The sequence below is a fragment of the Pelmatolapia mariae genome, linkage group LG6 (genome assembly GCF_036321145.2).
Source record: "Pelmatolapia mariae isolate MD_Pm_ZW linkage group LG6, Pm_UMD_F_2, whole genome shotgun sequence".
Taxonomy (NCBI): Eukaryota; Metazoa; Chordata; class Actinopteri; order Cichliformes; family Cichlidae; genus Pelmatolapia; species Pelmatolapia mariae.
The window spans coordinates 39,715,197-39,734,792 of NC_086232.1; the positions used below are offsets into that span (position 1 = coordinate 39,715,197).

The 19,596-nt window shown below is 42.2% G+C and overlaps 1 protein-coding gene across 1 annotated transcript; it reads left to right on the forward strand.

Annotated features, from left to right (window-relative positions):
• Window positions 1–9,087: 9,087 nt before the first annotated feature.
• Window positions 9,088–17,919, forward strand: LOC134629830 (high affinity choline transporter 1-like). The gene is made up of 8 exons (XM_063477341.1): window positions 9,088–9,271; window positions 9,391–9,504; window positions 10,627–10,782; window positions 14,294–14,442; window positions 15,365–15,508; window positions 15,698–15,851; window positions 15,981–16,198; window positions 17,377–17,919. Exons 1-8 carry the CDS (start codon window positions 9,088–9,090, stop codon window positions 17,917–17,919), a joined length of 1,662 nt encoding a protein of 553 aa, XP_063333411.1.
• Window positions 17,920–19,596: the final 1,677 nt, after the last annotated feature.

The following is a 19,596-nucleotide window of genomic DNA, read 5'->3' on the forward strand; positions in this document are numbered from 1 at the left end:
GTAACTGCTAGTTCACCTTACGTGCATTAATTTAATAACGTGGTTAGCCTACTCAACGTAAATTACACACGAACAACATTAAGCTCCTCACGCAGAGAAGAACGGCTGCTGCTGCCATCATCATCCGTCATCATTTCTGCTACACTGGCAGGGCTAGGGGCCAGGACTCTACTCTTCGGGTTCTTGGGGGATGTTGCTAACTCCGGGTCCGATAACAGGCACCACAACCAGAGTAGATGTGCTCGGTGTGAGGTCTCGCAGCAAGCTATCAAATACAGTGCATTTCTCGGCTTTTAAAAAAACGCTATGCGTTGCCAGGTGTTTCATCAGATTCGAGGTGTTACCTCCTTTGCACAGTATCACCTTAAAGCACTTGTTGCAGGCTGCTGAGTTTGCATCTTTTGCTGTGACGTACAGCCAGACTTTTGACCGCTTCGCCTTGCGCATTTTTAATCTGTAGCTCTGCTCTAAAAGAACGTACGTACCTGGGCCCGCCTACTATCCTTGGAAAGGTAAAATGATTGGCTAGAATCCAAAGTGTATGACATCTCAGGGAAAAAAAAGCACCGAAATAAAGCACCAAAATGTGCGCTGCTTTTCTGTCTGGTTACTACCGTTTATGTCAGAACCGATACCGGTACCGATCCCTAGTGCTGGATACCCTTACTGGAAAAGTGACAACCCCAGATCCAGTTTCAAGGGAAGCTTGAAAGCAAGCGGTGGTCAGGCCTTGACCAAAAAAAATAGCATGTGATCTGGGTAATAAATGAAAGATTATGATAGTGAAAACAAGTGGCTAAAATAAGTTTCCTCATTTTAGCTGCTTGCATTCACTATCTTACTGAAATTTCCCCATTTCAGAGGTTGAAATAAGGAAAGGGTTAAAGGACAGCCTTTGAGATAGGGTAAGGACCTCTGATATCCGGAGGGAACTTGGGAACTGCTCCTCCTCTATTTTGAAAGGAGCCAATTGAGGAGGTTTGGGCATTTGGCTAAAATGCCTCCTGAGCACTTCCCTTTGGAGGTCTTCTAGGCATGCCTAACTCTGGCAAGACCACAGGGTAGACTCAAAACTCACTTAAAAGATTATATCTCATAATCTCATCTGGCCTGGGAATCCCCAAGGAGGAACTGGAAAAGGACATCTGTTAGATCATAGATGGATGGATGATCACTTCAGGCCCACAGAAGTGAAGGTCTATAAATTAAAGGTTAAGAGAGTGAGAGTATACCAATACTCTGATTTTAAACTCTACAAAAAATGGATTTGTAACTGAGCAGAAGGTGGTGTATGCACTCCAGAGCACGAGTATTACCATGTCCAGCTGTGGTCTGAGATGGCAGAGTTAGGTGCTAGAGACTCCAGGACAGGACAACAGCACCCTGTGTTATACCTGCCAGTAGGAAAACACAGGACAAGAAGAGCTGTGGCTACCTGGTTAGCAAGAACTGAATGTTAAAAATAAAAGCAAAGTTTTGGTGTGAACTATAGCAGCCTGTGTTTGAGTCTGCCTCAGGACATTTGCTGTGTCATTCATCCACTCTGGCTCTCTACCCCCACCCTCATATCTGTTCTACACTGTCATGTTAAATAAAGGCCTAAAAAGCAGAAAATAAATCTTACAAAATAAAATACGAGCAACAGATCTGTGGATTGTGGATCTCGATTATGAATGAAAAGGGTTTAAATGAGTCTGAAGTGCAAAGTCTTTGTGATCAGAAACAGTGTATTAAGTTTCCTTCACAATAATCTACAAACTATGTGTATATTACTGCTGCATGTCATATTTAAGTGGTGGGTGCATACAGTGTTCTCTCTGTCTCTTTCCTTCCTTGAGCCAGGGGAAAAATTTAATTTGCCCTGTGGGGGATCAGTAAAGTCTGATCTAAACCGGCATGTAAGGCAGTATCAAGGTGGGGTGACTGTGCATTTGCATGCAGCAACACATTCAGAGAGTTACTGAACTTCCAGGATGGAAGGGGGAAGACTCGTAAAGGCACAGTGTCACCTCAGACCTGCACAGCTGGTCTTTGTTGATTTGAATCCAAGAGTGACAAAGCAAAGAAGGACAAAAAACGTAGTTTTACTGAAACTTCCTCTAGTAAAAAATTAGATTTTTTTTTCGCTTCCTCAATGAGGAAGGGTTTTTTTTCTCTTTTCATTAGGTGTGAAAAAAGGATGCTATTTTGTAGTTTAACAATCTATGCTCATACAGACATCTTCATTAGGCTATAATGGCACAGTTGTGATTTTAAAAAGTTCATATTCATGTGAGGGAGGTTTCCACATAATATATTTGTTTACTCTGGAGAAAGATGACTAGCTGCCATCACCCTTTCTGCAGAGTTCCTGTAAAACAGGGGTGGGGAACTCCAGGCCTTAAGGGCCGGTGTCCTGCAAGTTTTAGATATCACCCTGGGTCAACACATCTGAATCAAACGGTTAGTTCATTACCAGACCTCTGGAGAACTTCAAGACATGTTGAGGACGTAATTTAGCCATTTGAGTCAGCTGTGTTGGATCAGGGACACATCTAAAACCTGCAGGACACCGGCCCTTGAGGCCTGGAGTTCCCCCACCCCTGCTGTAAAACATGACAAGAATTCAGACATATATCAGGTTTGTTGAATGTGAAATTGTTTCTGCTTCCACCACTGATGTAAGAATATGTGAAAGCAGTCTGAAAACACACCAGCATTTTTTTTTACTAATTACTTGATACACTAAAACATATGGGACAGAACAAGCACTACTTTATGAAAGTACTGGGCACACATTAGCACACCAATGAAACCAAAGAGAGAGGGGAAAAAACAGCACACAGAGGTTATATTTGTCTTCATGTTGAAGGACAGAGAGGATCCTGGTACTGCATGCATCAGGCTGGCTGCACAGCTGCCTTGGCTGCAGGTAGGTGGCAGACAGATACAGTTAGAGACAGAAAAGGAGAAGTGGATGGGAGATGATAAAGTTTTTGAGAAGGGTTGGGGGGTGGGGGGGTTAATAAGCCATAATGAGCATCTGGATGTGGCAGTGCCAACCCACGCCCAAAACCATCCTCATGTGGGCCAAAGCTAAGGAGGGGTCTGCTCTGCCCCTAGATTCTGAGCACTGCTAATTGGCTGCAGACAGAACCAGGGGGCCAAGTCGCCAATCAGGTAGCACTAGCGGCAGCTTCCCTCTCATTTGTGTTGTGCCTAACCCCTCCCACCCCGTGAGCTTTAAAATCAGGGGAAGTCTGGCTGCTGGTTCTAGACTTCCATCCTTCTGCGGTGGCCCTAGCCTCTCTTTGAACATCATCTCTGACTCACCTCTTTCTTCTCAGCTTCTTTTTTTCAAACAGATTTTTGCTTTCTTTCATTTAAAAGAACTTTCGTTACATTTTCTGGTAGTCTCTCATTCCCTCAGCACTGTGGACTAGTGTCATCCTGGACTGGGTTTAACACCTGGCCTGTGAGAAACGCCTCTGTTCCCTCTTCATCACTAAGAACTGAGTCGTACTGTGCACTTCAGGTATGTATTCAGTCACTGAATATGCTCGCATGTGTATTTGTTTTTCTTTGTTGCCACCTTGTGTTACTTTCTGAAGACTTTTTTGACATTCCCTAAAATTCCACATGTTATTGTGTCCATGTCCAGTCCGCGTGCAGACTGTTTGTAAAGTTGTTCAAACTCAGTCAAGTTGGGACACACTTAGTGGAGTGCATGCCGGTGCCTAGAAATAGCACCGAGGACCTCCGCTGCAGAGCCAAATTGGCGCTCTGGTTTGTTTTGTGTGACTGATGAAGCATATCTCTAAGCTGCAATTTTCTAGTGTGTTTGATCGCGAAATAGAGAAGTGGCAGAAACTGGAACGATGCCGGGTTCTAGTGTAGTATCAGAGTGTGATGACTTTGAATTAACTTTTAATGCTGATGTGGTGTTTCATAGAAGAAAGTGTTATGGGGATTTATACTGTAATAACGATGTGTGTGGGCTGCTTTAGGCAGTCCGCACGACGTTCAGTTTTACTTATTTGGTCTTCCCTGTCTTCTCTTCCTCTAAGCCTTTAATCATCCAAGTTGTTCCTAATTCTCTCAGTCAAAGTTGTCCTCGCTGAGGATTGACTCTTGAGCCTCATGCCACGTCTGTGTTCTGATATTACTTTGCAGCTGCATTCTAAGCGCTGTATCCGCTTTTAAGATAAATAATTTTACCCGGTAATATCCGTAAGCACTCTCTCGCTCAGCATCACAAAGTCACACGGGGGTGGGGACGTAGAAGCGCAAGGCTGCAAACCCAGAGCGCGCTGGAGAGCCAGTGTGACGGAAAAGTACTGAGAGGCTGACAAATTAGATGCGTGTACTGGTGTCTGCGATGGGGGCGGAAGGCGGAGGCATGCGAAAAATGCCACCGTGACAGGCGTCTGCACATGAGAATGTAAAACAATGTTGGACCAAAAAAAAAAAACCCCAAACAAAACGTAAAAACAGAAAGCGAAAAAAGGCAGCAACAGGTCTGCTCTCTGTCAGCTGAACCCGCTGCATTTAGCTCACGGCAAAGCGCTGATGTATCGTGAGATGCCCGACCTGCAGTAAATCTGCTGTGAGTGTTAAATGTTTGTTGTTGTTGTTTTCTGCTGTGTGACAGCTAAATTTAAAAAGTTTGCTCGTCAGTTTGTTAGATCTTAAGATATTTTCAAACCGAATAGGTTGTGTCATTTTAATTTAGTTGAAATTAGACATAAAATAACGTTGAACGGAAATTTGTGTTTTTAAAACGCAACAGGTTTTTCAGGTTTGGTTGCTGTTTGCTTGGAAAAATGAGTGTAATAACTGACGACATATCAAACGGCTGTTCAGCAGCACAGCAGTTCATCTGTTTAACGCTTCTTTCTGTATTTCTGTAAGCTGACAATAATCAAATGGGAATTTTTGGTGACTTGTAAGTGGATTTCTTTTCTGCTTTTGGTTTGCACCATAAAGAAGAGAAAACACGACTACAAAGTATATCCAACTTTGAAAATGTGATTGTGTTGTATATGTAAACTAATAACAGATTAATGTGTGTATAGATACACTGCACTGATAGCTACAGGCCCTAATAATAATAATAATAATAATAATAATACATTTTATTTATAGTCGCCTTTCAGACCCTCAAGGTCACCTTACAGTAACACTCATGTCTGCGCTGTATTCACACTTAGACCAGGTAGCAACAGTAATGGAAAATTACCAGTGATGAGTCGGCAGCCTGCTGACGTGACATTTATAGCAGAAGGGCTCGATGCCGATATAAAATGATGAATGCCGTTCATTGTGTGAAAAGGGTCATTAGAGTGGTTTCCCAATGAGGCATGAAAGTAATAGGCTTCTCTATAGACCTTGCCTTGAAAGTATTCAAGCCAATGATAAATGAATGTTTAGCCTATGTAATACGATAATAGTGACAGAGAGACCAGTTTGCAGTCTGAAGGATTTAATTTTTAATTTTTTTTGTTTTTTTTTAAGTTCATCCATCCATTCTCTTCCGCTTATCCTTTTCAGGGTGGCAGGGAGTGAGAGGCAGGGTACACCCTGGATAGATCACCAGTCTGTCACAGGGCTAACACATTAAAAAAACAACCATTCACACTCATGGGCAATTTAGTCCCCACTATGGGAGGAAGCAGTAGTACCCGGAGAGAACCCACGCAAACACGAGGAGAACATGCAAACTCCACACAGAAAGTCCCTGGCCTGATGGTGGAATTGAACTCAGGACCTTCTGGCTGTGGGGCAACAATGCTAATCCCCCCCCCCAACCCCTTTTTTAGTCATACATATGAATTAGTTTAGCTTTATGATTGAGTAACTGAGTGTTAATGTCATACAGAGCTTCTTCGCTCATGAGTTGAACAGCAAAGGCCAGTTTTAGCCTTGTATGGCTTTTAGCTCTATATATAGCAAACATCTGATGATAAAAGTTGATTATAGGTTGCTTTGGCGAGAGGACTCTCAAAATCTTAGTATAAATAAACTGTTACTTACAGCTGCCTAATAAATGTCTTCTCATATCAAGACATCTTTTTTGAAACACACAGTTTTAACATTAAGTGTCATTTGTGTACCAAGAAAGGTCACACGCAACTTCACAAATATCAGCCGTAAATCCTGTTGGCAGACCATTTGTTTAGCAAAAGGTTTCTTCAGTATTCTTCATCTCGGGCCTCTAGCATGTTCTAACATGTTCCTCTAGTACTTTTCCTATAGTAATAATTTCATGGTTTTAGTAATCGTTGGAGGTGGTACCGCTTTTTTTTTTTTCTTTATCTGCCCCAGAGGATCTAAGGACCAATGTGGTTCCTAAAACTCAAGTTTTAGAGGTTTTTTTCTTTATCTTCTGCAGAGTAGCTACTCTAAAGTCCAGGCTTTAGTGAACCTGGGCTTCAGTGCAAGGAAATGCAACAATTTCCTACAGCTTGCTTCAAGGGAATTGCTGTTGTTGGAAAAGTTTTGCATTTCCAACTATTAGACAGCTATTACTTCACTCCAGAGCTCCTGGAAGATGTACAAATAAGAATAAGTAGTCCCTGTTTGCACCAAAAGTGGCACATTGCACTTAAACCATGCTCCAAGTCCACTACTTAAGCAAAGCGGACTGGAAACACATGTCAAGTTAATGTGAAATTAAATTAAGCCAGCAAATGAATTGCAGACCAACAGTATCTACTTGGTCCATGTATGGATACAGACCCTAAACATGCAAGTAGCATCTGACATATGGGCACTGGATGCTGCTCAGCAGCTATTATTAGAGCTTTAGTTACATATTATGACAGCAAAATGAAAGAAATGCATGTGACTGTGTGCTGCGTAAGCTGACCTGTCAGGAGTTATTAAAAGACAGCCAGCTGGTTTTTTGTTGCCTCTTACTTAACAGAGTTTAGTTGCCTGGTTGGGAGTTGCCTACAGCACACATATCTTGGCATCCTTTCAGTTGGACATCATTTTAGTGTGATCCACAATCAAATACGAGCTAAAGTCAGCTGGTGTTGTGTCCATGCTTTCAACAGTGAACAAAAAAAAAGGAAACAGAGTGAATGATGTCAATGTGAAAAGTGTAAATATGTGAAATAATAAATTTTTGCTTTTGCATTTGGACCAGAGAGGTCTGTAACATGAGAGTGGCCAGTCTTGCTAAGAAAAGGCAGACGATCCACGTCACTGGCCAAGTCCGTAGGGGCACGATATTCAGAGGGCAACGAAAGTCTGTGTAGTAAGCAAGGCAGACATACTGGGATGCTTTTCAACTCTAAAGTAGGTCAGTAAACATATATTCAGAAAGAGGGACTCCAAACCTCACACCTCTGTGAAATGTCTTGCATGCTCTGATTGAGAGGAAAAGAGCCGGTCGAGAAAATAGTCTGGTCAGTTAAAATTGGCTTTTTAAGGAAAAGGATTAACTAGTATAAATCTTCCCATATCCCATTTCACCCAATATGACAACAGTCATATAAAACCCCATACATGTCCAAGGACAGAGTTCTAAGCAAATTGAGATGCTGCTCAGTACCTAAAACAAACTGCACTGACAGTTATGGTGCAGATGTTTTAAGTTTATTGCATGCTGAATGTTAGTCATACAGCCACAGGTGGTGTCTATTTCTGTATACACACATTAATGCATATCAGAAGAACTCATAAGACATTTGTTATTCTTCACACTTCACATTTTCATTCAAAGTACTAGAAAGAGTTGTATTTCTAGCCTGGTATTCCTCACACAGTACAGAGGGACCGACTCTCTTCAGGGTTGTGTTTGCAGCCCTCTGTTCTCTTTAAACCTTTACAGCTTTGCATAGAAAACATGAGCACTTTAATGTAGCAATGATGCAGTTTGAACCCAGCTATGTTTGCTATGTATAGGCAATAACAGTGTGTACAAACACACACACGCACACTCGAACAACAGGAGGAATAAAACACATGGGCTGTGTCAGTGCGCTTTTGAGGCTTTAGTTGACTCTGGCAGCGAGCCAGTAGCCCACACAGCCCGTCTCCACCTCGCTCATTCCTTCCATGCTTCCACGTAAACACATTTTCCTAAAAGAAATTATTTTTTCAGCTTTAACTCCCACCAAAATTCTTTTTTTTCCCTCTTACATATGTGTGTATGTATCGTGTGTATATAGGCTTCTTTTTTTTTTTTTTAAACCAATTATTTCTGAATGAAAAACTTTTAACCAATGAACTGGCTGTGTTTAAAATAAAGGAGTTGGTTTATAATAAGAAACATTACTGCTTTACTGTGATGTGTTCAATAATAAAACTTTAGTCTAGCACGTCCATGAGTGAGAGTCAGTTTTTAATTTTTTTCAAAGAAGGCTTCGGTGCAATGCCCGCTCACAGTAACTGCACACACACACACACACACACACACACACACACACACACACACACACACACACACACACACACACACGTACGTATTAATGTGGCTCTCAGATGTGTTCACATCCCAATGTTTGGGGTTGAAATTCAGGCTACTCAACCACTGAAGACGGGGGACAACACCTGTCCACCATCTTCATCAGTGCTGCCGAGTGTTATGGTGAGACCCCTTTGACCTCTCTTCATCCTTCATCCTTCCTTGCCTCTTATTACCCCTCCCCCCCCTTTTGCACCAAGAGCCAGGCCCTCAGATGCTACTGCTCCTTTCTTATCTTTTTGGTTTTTTTAAACTCTAACTTTTTTTTTGCTTTTTTAAAGAGGCACATAGTTTCTTTGCACTTTGCTCAGGTTTCATTAATACAAACATATCCTTCTGTTTTCTTTTCATTGTGCTTAATTTCTTCCTGCACATTATGAATGCACGTTTTTATCAGATTCTTCTCAGGTGACTTTTAAATGTATGCAAACATGGCTCCTCCCCCATCTTCCTTGCGCTACAGTCCTGCAAATATTTATCTACACAAAAAAAAGAGAGAATTAGATGTGATTTATTTGTATTTTACCATTAAAAGACCTGCAAGCAGCATCTGCATGTTTCCTTTTGAAGCTGTTGGTGACTTAGTTTTTCACCAGCCTCTGATGTCTCTCTACAGGACACAAAAGTAGTTCAAGATGGCTCTCAATATACCAGGCCTGGTGGTGATGGCGCTGTTTTACCTGCTCATCTTGGGCACGGGCATCTGGGCATCCTTGCGTTCCAAAAAGGAGGAGAAAAAATGCACAGGAGACGGCATGGAGATAACTCTACTGGCTGGACGCAATATCAACTTACTAGTTGGTATCTTCACACTTACTGGTAAGGCAGACAGATGGTGTGAATATATATACACTGAGTCTTTTGTATAGTGCACTAAATTTTGATCTTTGAAAGTGGTACATGAATAAGACAAGTGAGTTGTTTTTCTTCGTCTGCAGCTACATGGGTTGGTGGAGGCTTCATCCTGGGTATAGCTGAAGCAACATACAACCCAACACTAGGTGCAGTTTGGGCACTCATGCCTGTGCCATATGTCCTGACCTTCTTCTTAGGTGAGTGGAACCCACTTATAAAACAAGAACAAAGAGAGCCATAGCAGGACGTGTGCAATGCAAGTACAAAGCACCCAAAGCACGCTCTGGGTTGATTAGAATAGAAGCGTGTCCGTTTGGTCATACAGGTGTTTTTTACATGATTTTAGTTCAGGCTTCATTTAATTGGATGCAACTGTGCAGGTCGGATTGGTGCTTGTTATCCTCACTTTCCAGGGGTGGACTTTTAAATAGAAACAAAAAGTTGATGTCAGCTTTAATGAGCCTAACAGCAGAGCTTAGCCCCCTCCAGTGTTTGGAAGAAGAAAGTTTAACATTTGTATGCTTCATTTTACACCCAGGAGGAGCTAATGAAGGTCCTGTGGTACAATGACCTTTGGGTACGAGAGGTGCTATTATTAGAGGAAGTCAGGGCACTCAAAGAATGCTAAACTGAAAACTATGAGAGAACTATGGAAATATGATAGAGATGTGAGCAGCTATAGGTTTAGTATTTTTACCATAATCACCTTAAGTTATCCACAGTGTGTAAAATGCATTAATAAAATGAGTGTCTGTCTGCAGCAGAAGTGTTACTGACCGCCGTCCGCGCAACTCCCTTTCCCGCAGACCCCGTTTGACTGCACCAATAAAAGTGTCGCTCATGTTAAAAATAGTACTGTGGTAAATCAGTTTTAACTGGAGGCAACAGGTGCAAACAGATGAGTTTACCCCTAAGCTTGGGTTGCCTTCTTGTGAATTCACCAAATTGACAAACCCGGCAGGGCATCCGGCATCCATAAACATTTGTGACATGTTTAGTCATCGGCACTCGGGCACCTCTTTCACAATAGCCCACAGATCGTGAGAGTAATGTGAACTGGAGCCTCTTATCAGGAAATACAACATGCCCCATTGTTGGCCTTATGGCCCCATGGGTTTGTCTGAAGGTGTTTATTATGCTATCTGGAGGGAGAACTTGTTTTTTTCTATTGTTCAAAAGCGTTCATTCTTTCACTCGGCCACTAAATCGCTTCCTTTCTCTCTCGTTAATGAAAGATATATGTAAACGATGTATCCTAAACTTGATAACATTTTCAAGGAGGTAATCAGATGTGTTGCTAAATCCCTTTCCTCCTGCAGGTGGCTTTTTCTTTGCCAAGCCAATGAGAGAGAACAAGTATGTGACAATGATGGATCCTTTCCAAAAGAAGTATGGGAATGTCCTTGCAAGTGCACTGATCTTTCCTGCACTGGTTGCAGACGTGCTGTGGGTGGCACGCACACTTGTCAGCCTGGGTAAGTTACTTCACACTTTATAAAAGGTCTGGCAACATAATGTGTACGCACATAATTGTGCAACCAATAGAGTACATGGTAAAAAAAGAAAAAACAGCAGGATACTGATAGTGGATGCTTTTTTGGCAAACAGCTTGAATGCTGTAAATAATTCAGAGGAAGGAAGCAGGTGAAGAAAACAATACTATAAGAAAACTGCAAACAAAAGTTATCAGTGAACAGCCGACTTTGTAAACAGTCGCTGGCTTGTAACTTCTTCACCAGGTGTTAACGTAGCTTAAAGAAGTTTAAAGAATGGGTGAAAAACACAAAAAACACACAAAAAATAGAATTATAAGGTACACTACTTTGAGTAGAGTAATGTTATCACTTTGTCCTGCTCTTGGTTCGATTTTGAGGTTCGCAATTGTTTTAAAGTTAACAGAAGACGATACGTTAGCATCTCAAAAGTCAAACAAGTAGATAAGCTTTACATTTTTAAAACAACTATGCCTTTTTTAGAAGGACCAGCTATTTATACCCTGCAATATCTGAACAGAACATTTCTCAGTTTATTTATGCTACTTTAGCACCAGCATGCATGCTAGTTGTAATCTAGTTAGCTATACAACTCAGTTTAAAGTCAGACTCATTTAGCTTGAATAATTAGCTACAACAGGTATCTGCTAGCAACATTTGTAAACATCCTGATTGCTGGCTGTAAATAAAGGCCTAAAAAACCTAAAAAATGTAAACACCAGTGTTGCTAATAGTCCGTGTCAAAAAGACGAAAAAAACGAAACGTTGTAGAGCGAACCAAGCACGCTGCTCTCGTGCACGGCTGTGAGGTCATCCTAGCAGCTCTGCAAAGACAAATGTTGTCCCTTATTATAGGCACAATGAGGATGAGTGACTAAAAATAATTGCAGCTCTGGGTTATTGTTGTTACACAGTGTTCACCTGACTTATTTGAAGATTAATGTGGATCTTTGTATTATCACTCATGTTTAGGTAACAATTCTATTTCTATCAGTTATATGATCTAAAATCTCACCACTCCTGCTGGTAGGGTCTCTTTGTTTTGTTTTTTTTTTTTGTTTTTTTTAAAGAGTAAAAGTTCACATACAAAGTTTTATGATGGATTGAATTTACTTTGAAATGTTCGTAAAGTAATGGGAATGGTGTGACTTATTTAACCTGCTTGTTTGGTAACATTGTTAATACTGTTTTGATGGTGTCGTGTGTATGTGTGTGTGGTACGTGCTGAGATGGTGAACGCAAGTGTGTATGTGCATGGGTGTTTGCGAAGAGGCAAAAGTATGTGTGTGTGTGTGCGCCTTTGTGTGTGTATAATGTTTTCCTTTGTGTTTTTTAACGTTGTTTTCTTTTCCAGTGTTATTTGAAAAAGGGGGTTAGACATCGAGCAGCCTTTTGATTGTGAAAGGTGATCAATTATTACAATCAGATTGCTGTGTCATTAGAGACATTTTCCAAAGTTTGTGCCAGTTGTGACTGACGGGTAAATGTTACATGCTGCATTAAAGTTTAATGCCTGTGTGTAGTTTAAAGATTTAAAGAGAAGCAGTGAAATCTAATGAGATTTGTTTGAGTCACTTTAAGCTGTGCCAGTGCTCCATAAAAGGACTGGTGGGAAGGCGGGAATGCTCCTGGGACTTTTTATTTTTTTTGTCCAAACGTACAAACTGATATAGAATCAGGGGACACCCCTCCTTAACATGTCAGTGTAACAACGTCCACCAGTGTTTTTTTTGGAAATGTTATGCAAACCTCCCTGATGTGCACGCATCACATGCGCACACACAAACACCTGATACTCCAGAGAGTGCTTGACCCACCAGGGCGATGTTGCTGAGTGACTGTATGTGTGTATGTATAGCATAAACCGAACTGCTTTATGCTTGAGCGTGTGCCTCTGTGTATGTGTGTGTGTGTGTGTGTGTGTGTGGGTGGGTGGGTGCTTAACTAAAAAAATGCTTTCGATGTGCTGTCACTTAGCAGTGGAGTATCAACGGCACTGTCACGGTCCAATTTCTGCCAAGAAGAAATGTGGAACAGGACAGTTTGGAAGGGGGGTGCCTGTGTGTGTGTGTGTGTGCGCGTGTGTGTGTGCGTGTGTGTGTGTGTGTGTGTGTGCGTGTGTGCATGCACACATGTTTGAGGTTTGTAAGTGGGACAAGGATCTAATAACAACCTGGGGGGTGTTTGGGATGCTCTTTGCCCCTGTCCATCCCTGGTGTTGTTCATTAAGCCCCAGAGGCCCCTGGATCTCATTCCACCTTTCCTATTCCTAAATTTAGCATTGAGGGGAAAGGCACAGTTCAGCACAGAACGCATAAGAGCTCTGATACTATATCTGGAAAACAGGCCATCCAGGAATTATTTACGATGCAGTGACTGTGATGCATCATGTCCCACCCATCGCAGAAGTGTCAGACAGTTTCAGAGTTAACGCCAAAACGTTAAATGAAGCCTAAGTGCAAAAAAAAAATGAACACCTGTATAACAAACCTTCCTTTGCAGGGCCACAAAGTCTTAGATAGCTGACACCTAGTCCAGTTGTTTACATTTTCCAATAAGAACCTGATAAAGTCAGAGAAATGGATCATATTACAAAAAAATACACAAATAGGGTTAAAGGTCAATCTAAAGCGTTCATGTGTCAGTTCATAATGATGCAAAGCTAGTGGGGAAGTTGAGACGGGGTGGTAAAGAAGGGGTGGTCAGGTAGCTGTAATGTGGGTGGGGTGAAAGGTCAGCGGGGTGGTGAGTGGCAAGCGATGGTGCCGATCTGACACTTCTCTGTTTAAGGGCATTGTTGTGGTGTGGCTGCAGGCTGCGGCTGGGGGGACCCTGGCAATGTGGCAGAAGAGACGGTGAAGGTAGTGATGTTTTTGCTTGTCTTGTTTGAGTAACAAGATGTCTTCTTTTTTTTTTTACTCACCTATTTAAATTAACTTGTTTCATTCCTTTTTTTTTACACTTGTTTCACACTAGGACACACTTCTCCACACCTCTGTCTTTAATGTTTTTCTTTTAAATGAAACATCAATATTACAAAGGGTGCTAACTCGCCCAAACAAGAGGGTGAAACTGAACATAGTGGAGTCACAATCAATAGGCTGCTTTCTTTTGTGTTCCTCTATGGTTTTTGTTAGTTTTGTCATCATCACTTTTATGTTGTAGCGTTGCTTAACATAAGGTTTAAACCAAAGTCACCCATGCTTAAGCGTAACTGAGTTAAACGGCTACACATGTAATGTTGCTCTTATGAGTAATGTGTTAATACTGTATCTCTATATGTGAACAGTATAACCAGACAATGTTTCTCATTAGAACTTAAAATAAGAGTGGATGTGGTGTGTGAGAGAACGTATTTAAAGAGAGACTGAGAACCTAAAACCATCTAATTAAACAACGAAAGTGAGAAGCTGCATGTAAACATAGATACACTCATCTGTACCCGAGTGTCCGTCAGTCCTCCGATGCTCATCGCTCTGCTCTGTTGTTCCAGGTGGAACCATGAGTGTGATCCTGGACCTGCCCTATGTCTACTCCATCATCATCTCCTCAGTGGTGGCCATAGTCTACACACTGCTGGGGGGGCTCTACTCTGTGGCTTACACAGACGTCATCCAGCTGATCCTCATCTTCATCAGCCTGGTGCGTAACCGTCTACTGATATGGCAACGCAGGGGCTCCTGCTGAGAGACAAATATTATTCAAGCATGTATCCTATCAGGTTACTCGCTCTGCTGCATGAAAGAATATAGAAGGATAAAATTTCAATATAGAGTCAACAGGTAGCTTATTAACAATGCAAACTGGTGCTATTAAACCAGGCTCTGGTTTCAGTAGCTTATTTGAAATTTCCATCACTCGGTTTTCAAAATGGCTGCCATCCAGATAAGCAAATAAGATTGTTGATGTTACAGCTGTCAACTTCTAAAAGGCTCTTATGTAGGAGTGTTCATGTACCACTGTTGGGAAGCCCCATGTTTGTCAAGGCTCTGTCTGCACGCTAAGACTCCACGTCACACCCCCAGAAGTTGTTATTGTCTACCTTTGCAATGGTAGATCTCCACATTTGTTCCCAACGGCAACTTAAGGACAACCGGCAGCCCTCGTGGCACCGGCATGCTAGTTGTTACTCGAGCAATTCTACAGCTGGAAATGAGCAAAAATTGACCTGAAACCTTTTCCCTAAATGCTGATTAAGCTTAAAAGTTTAGAAACTGATGAGTAGGTTTCCATCACAAGCCATTTAATATCTGTTCTTTGATCTTAATATCACATGATCTTCTGCTGCCAGTGGCGTTTTCAGAGGTTACAGAATTTTCCATTCTACAAAGAACTTCCCATCTGTGTTGACTTAGACGTTAAACCATTTAAGTTTGCAGACAGAGAAGATTTTATGTGATTAAGAATGTCCAGAACAGCAAATGAATTGACTGTTTTTAGTTGACTGTATTTCACTCAGAATAAAATGAGTTGACGTTAAAGCCTCATTTCCTCAGTGTTTGATGAAAAATATTCCCTGCTGAGCTAATAATCAGATCATCTGTGTTCTTGCTTGTGTAAACAGTGGGTGTGCGTCCCTTTCATGATGACCAACCCTCACTCTGTGGACATCTCGCTGACGGCATACAACGCAACTTTCCAGGCTCCTTGGGTCGGCACCGTGGAGCTCGATGAGGCGGGCAAGTGGTTCGATGACTTCATGCTGCTGGTGAGTGTGAATGTTATAAAAGCCACACGTGGAAATGGTACTCAACATTGTTTTTCAGCAAAGCAAACGAGTTAAATTAAACTTGGCCAAGAATAACAGCAGTGGCTTCACTGCAGGATTGATCTTGTCCTGTTTCACAATCCAAGCCGATTCCTGTCATCGTGTCTGAACTGTGTGTGTTTGTGCCAGGCTCTGGGCGGTTTGGCCTACCAGGCGTTCTACCAAAGGATCCTGTCCTCCTCATCTTACACCCAGGCTCAAGTGACCTGCTTCGCCTCTTCGGCCTGCTGCCTGGTGCTCGGTATCCCCTCAGTCCTGATCGGGGCCGTGGCTGCATCTACAGGTAAAGCCTCTAAACTTACACCTGTGGAAAATTCCTTCATCAGCTTTTCGCCTTAGCACAAATTTCTTACTGATATGATTGTGTCCATCTCCTTAATGGGGTAATTTGATTTCCCCTGCTTCCTGCTAGATTGGAACTCAACCTCTTATGGATTGCCCACCCCGTACGAGCGCGACCAGGCAGGATCCATCCTCCCCATCGCTCTGCAGTACCTCACACCCCCCTACATCTCTGTCATTGGCATTGGGGCCGTAGCTGCCGCTGTCATGTCCTCCATGGACTCGGCCCTGCTATCCTCTGCCTCGTTGTTCTCCTCAAATATCTACAAGAACATCATCAGGAAGCAGGTGAGTGTTTTTTAGCAGCACTAATCGGACTGTAAAAGCAGCAGTGTGTTCTGCTCTGTTGCATTGAAGCAGCATTATAATGTCTCTGCATCCTTTTCTTTTAACTAGCTATCTTAACTCCAGGACATGGGAACTGGAGCCATCGTAGCATCATATCAACCGTGGACAGTTTACCGAACAAGCATGTGGTTTTGTACTATGCAGGAAACCTCACCCTTGCACAGAGGTGGTGGGGATATTTAAACTTAGAACCTTCTTACTGTGAGACGACACCACAGCACCAGTTTGCAGTGTCCTATTACTACTTGATCCTAGTCTGAAGGTCCATTGTGCTGCCACCTTCAGGTGTAATACAATGCCATTTTTGTTTATGTGAAGGAAAAGATCCGTTAGGGATCAAATATGATCTTCCAGAAAAGGCGTGTCAGCGTCTGCTGCTCAAGAACATTTTGTTCCTAAATGAATCATCCCAGTGGTATGGACAACTGCGAAAATGCTGATGAATCATCCAATAAGGAGGCTCCATCAATTCAACTGACAATGCCATCTTGTTAGTCATAGATCAGCAGCTGTAGTGCTCACCATCTTTTGGTTTTGCTGAATTCCCCGACTTTAATTCAGCAAACTGTCTTCATTTATGCTTCTCAGATGGTAAAAACATCCCCCAATCTTGCACTGTCATCACTATAACGGTCAGTGTAGATAAAACACTGTTACTGGTTGACGTAAAACATTGTTTTTTATGTGCCAGTGGCAATTTCACTTCATAAGAGATTTCATTTTCTGGCATACTGCGGAGATGCAAATGATGATTCACCAGGATTAATCATCAATTTCCTTTGAAAAGGCATGGAACACAATGTGCAGCCAGAGATCTGTACTTAAGCCGTAATAATCCCTTCATTTACATTAGCATTTAAAGAAACAGACAGCATGAAAAAAAGTTCTTAACTGTGCAGAAAGAATTATTTGAAAGCAACGACCTGTTTCATTATTTCAACTACACCCAGTGTTTCATACAGTGAGACTGTTCACTGCTGGCGTCTCGTACTGTGGCTTAGATATACAGCGTCTTTGTAAGTGGATCTCTCACCTTGGAGGGCTCAACAAGCTGTATGTTTATGTAATGTATTATTTAACTCTGTTTGTCTGTCTTGTCATTTCCTCTGCTCCTTCAGGCTTCAGACTGTGAGATGCAGTGGGTCATCCGTATCTCCGTGGTGGTCGTGGGTCTGGCTGGCACCGGCCTCACCTTCCTGGACAGTAGCGTCCTGGTGTTCTGGCTTGTCGGCGTGGACATGTCCTACACCATAATGTTCCCTCAGCTGGTCTGCATCCTCTTCTTCAAGGTCTCCAACGGTTACGGCGCCATCGTGGGCTACATAATGGGGCTCGTCATGAGGATCCTGAGCGGCGAGCCCCTCATTGGCCTCCCACCAGCCATCCAGTTCCCCGGCTGCCGGCTGGACAAGGAGGGAAAGCTAACCCAGTACTTTCCCTTCCGTACCGCCATCATGCTCATCTCTCTAATGTCTATTCTCCTTGTTTCATTGTTGGCATCCATCATTTTCAACAAGGGCCTGCTGCCGGAGAAGTGGGATGTGTTTAATGTCAAACGCAGGCAGAGAGCAACAGCCAAGGTTACACATGTTAAGAGGACCAACTCTGAAAAGGAAGGGGCTGCCGTGGCCAAGCAGCTGCTGGACACCACCAGCTGCTGAGAAGTCTCACAACGACGGGGAGAAAGGGTGGGCGCCGGCTGGAGGCATGTTTGTCTGCCGGCTGGGCACGATTTCACAGAGGGGGAACAGCAGCAAAGGCTGGTGGTTTATACAGTTTGTACAGCACTGCTGACACAACAGCAGCAGATATGAGCTGAGCTCTCTGGTACCCGACCTATGAGCTGTTGTCTTCTAAAGCAAATACAGTAAAAAAATAAATAAAAAAATAGGCTCCCTGGCTAAAGCCATAAGCCTGTGTCGTATAAATAGCCACAATAATAACATTCACACAGACCCAGAATAAAATGTTGCAGTTTGTGCTGCATTCTATTTAAATCATTAGTCATCACTTAAAATGGAAACAAATTACATACAGTTCATTAAAACCATTTCATTTTTTCTTTTTTTGCTACAAGCTTACAGTAGTTCACTTTCACAAGCACACTTTGACAGGTTGAGCTGCTGCCCAGACCTGAATTTTCCTTTCCTAACGACCACCAGCACTGTGGTAAAAAGACACTTGCACAAAAAAAGAGACTTTGCACAAAAGGAATAATCAGTCCTCCAGAATGTTGACGATTATAACAACACACAAATAGTATGTTGTTTTTTATTAACATGTCACATAATCATATGATCTGCTTCGCAGCGCTGTGCACCGGGTGCTGCTACCTTTCCTCTGATTGTCAGCAGGACGCGGCTCTTTGACATAGAACAAAGAAGTGTCACCCTGAGAACAAAGAACGAGTGAACGTTTTGCACGGCTGCATATGCGAAAGATGTTTAGACAGTTCATTTCATCATCATCTCCTTCCTTTATTCACTAAGGCTGCCTCAAGTCTAATAATGCAGCAATAGCAACTCTCCTCATCTTGCTAGTTAGGTTAATTTTAAGTCAGCTGATAAGCTCGGCTGCAGTGCAATGCTGGAGGTGATGATGTGTGAGAAATAATAAAATTCATAAAATGGCAACAGAAACACTGATGGAAGTGACACCGACACTATCTCGTGCTTTTTAAACGTCCCATTTTTTCCTCCCCCCTCCTTGTCTGCTGAATGATGAGTTTTGCTGTAAAGAAAAACAGGGGGAGATGAAACTGTACACCCGCTTCGCTGAAATGCATTTCACAAAATAACTGAGTGTAGCAGTTTATTCCATGACTGCGCAGAGAGGTCGCCCAACATCTCCCTCGTTTTCCTCCTCGCTCATTCCTCTTTCTCACGTTTTTTTTTTCTCCAAGAGTACGGGAGAAGTGCCTTTCCCTTTTTTTGTTTTTAATGTACTGTAGTTTTTTGTAACTGTATGCAAAGCTGTAATTTACTGTGGGATCATTTTTTCTCTGAGGCAGTGCAAATGTTTGCAGCTAAGATTCAGAGAATTGAAAGTTTTACAGCAGTACAAATTCTACTCCCTTTTATTAATGATTTGATTTTTAAGACTGTGTAATGTTTTTTGTTGGTTCTTTTCTTTTTCCTTATGTGCGTTTTATTGCACTAGATGCCTGGTAGTATCAGGAAGCCTTCCTCTGCCATGCTGTTGCCTTTAATGTCACTGGAAACCTGTTTTACTAAATTGTTGATTGTGTAATTCACAGACTAAAACTTTCATATACTCTAGTCACTGCTCTTATACCTCATAGTGGTATTGTTGTTTTTCAAGTATACAAAATGTTACAT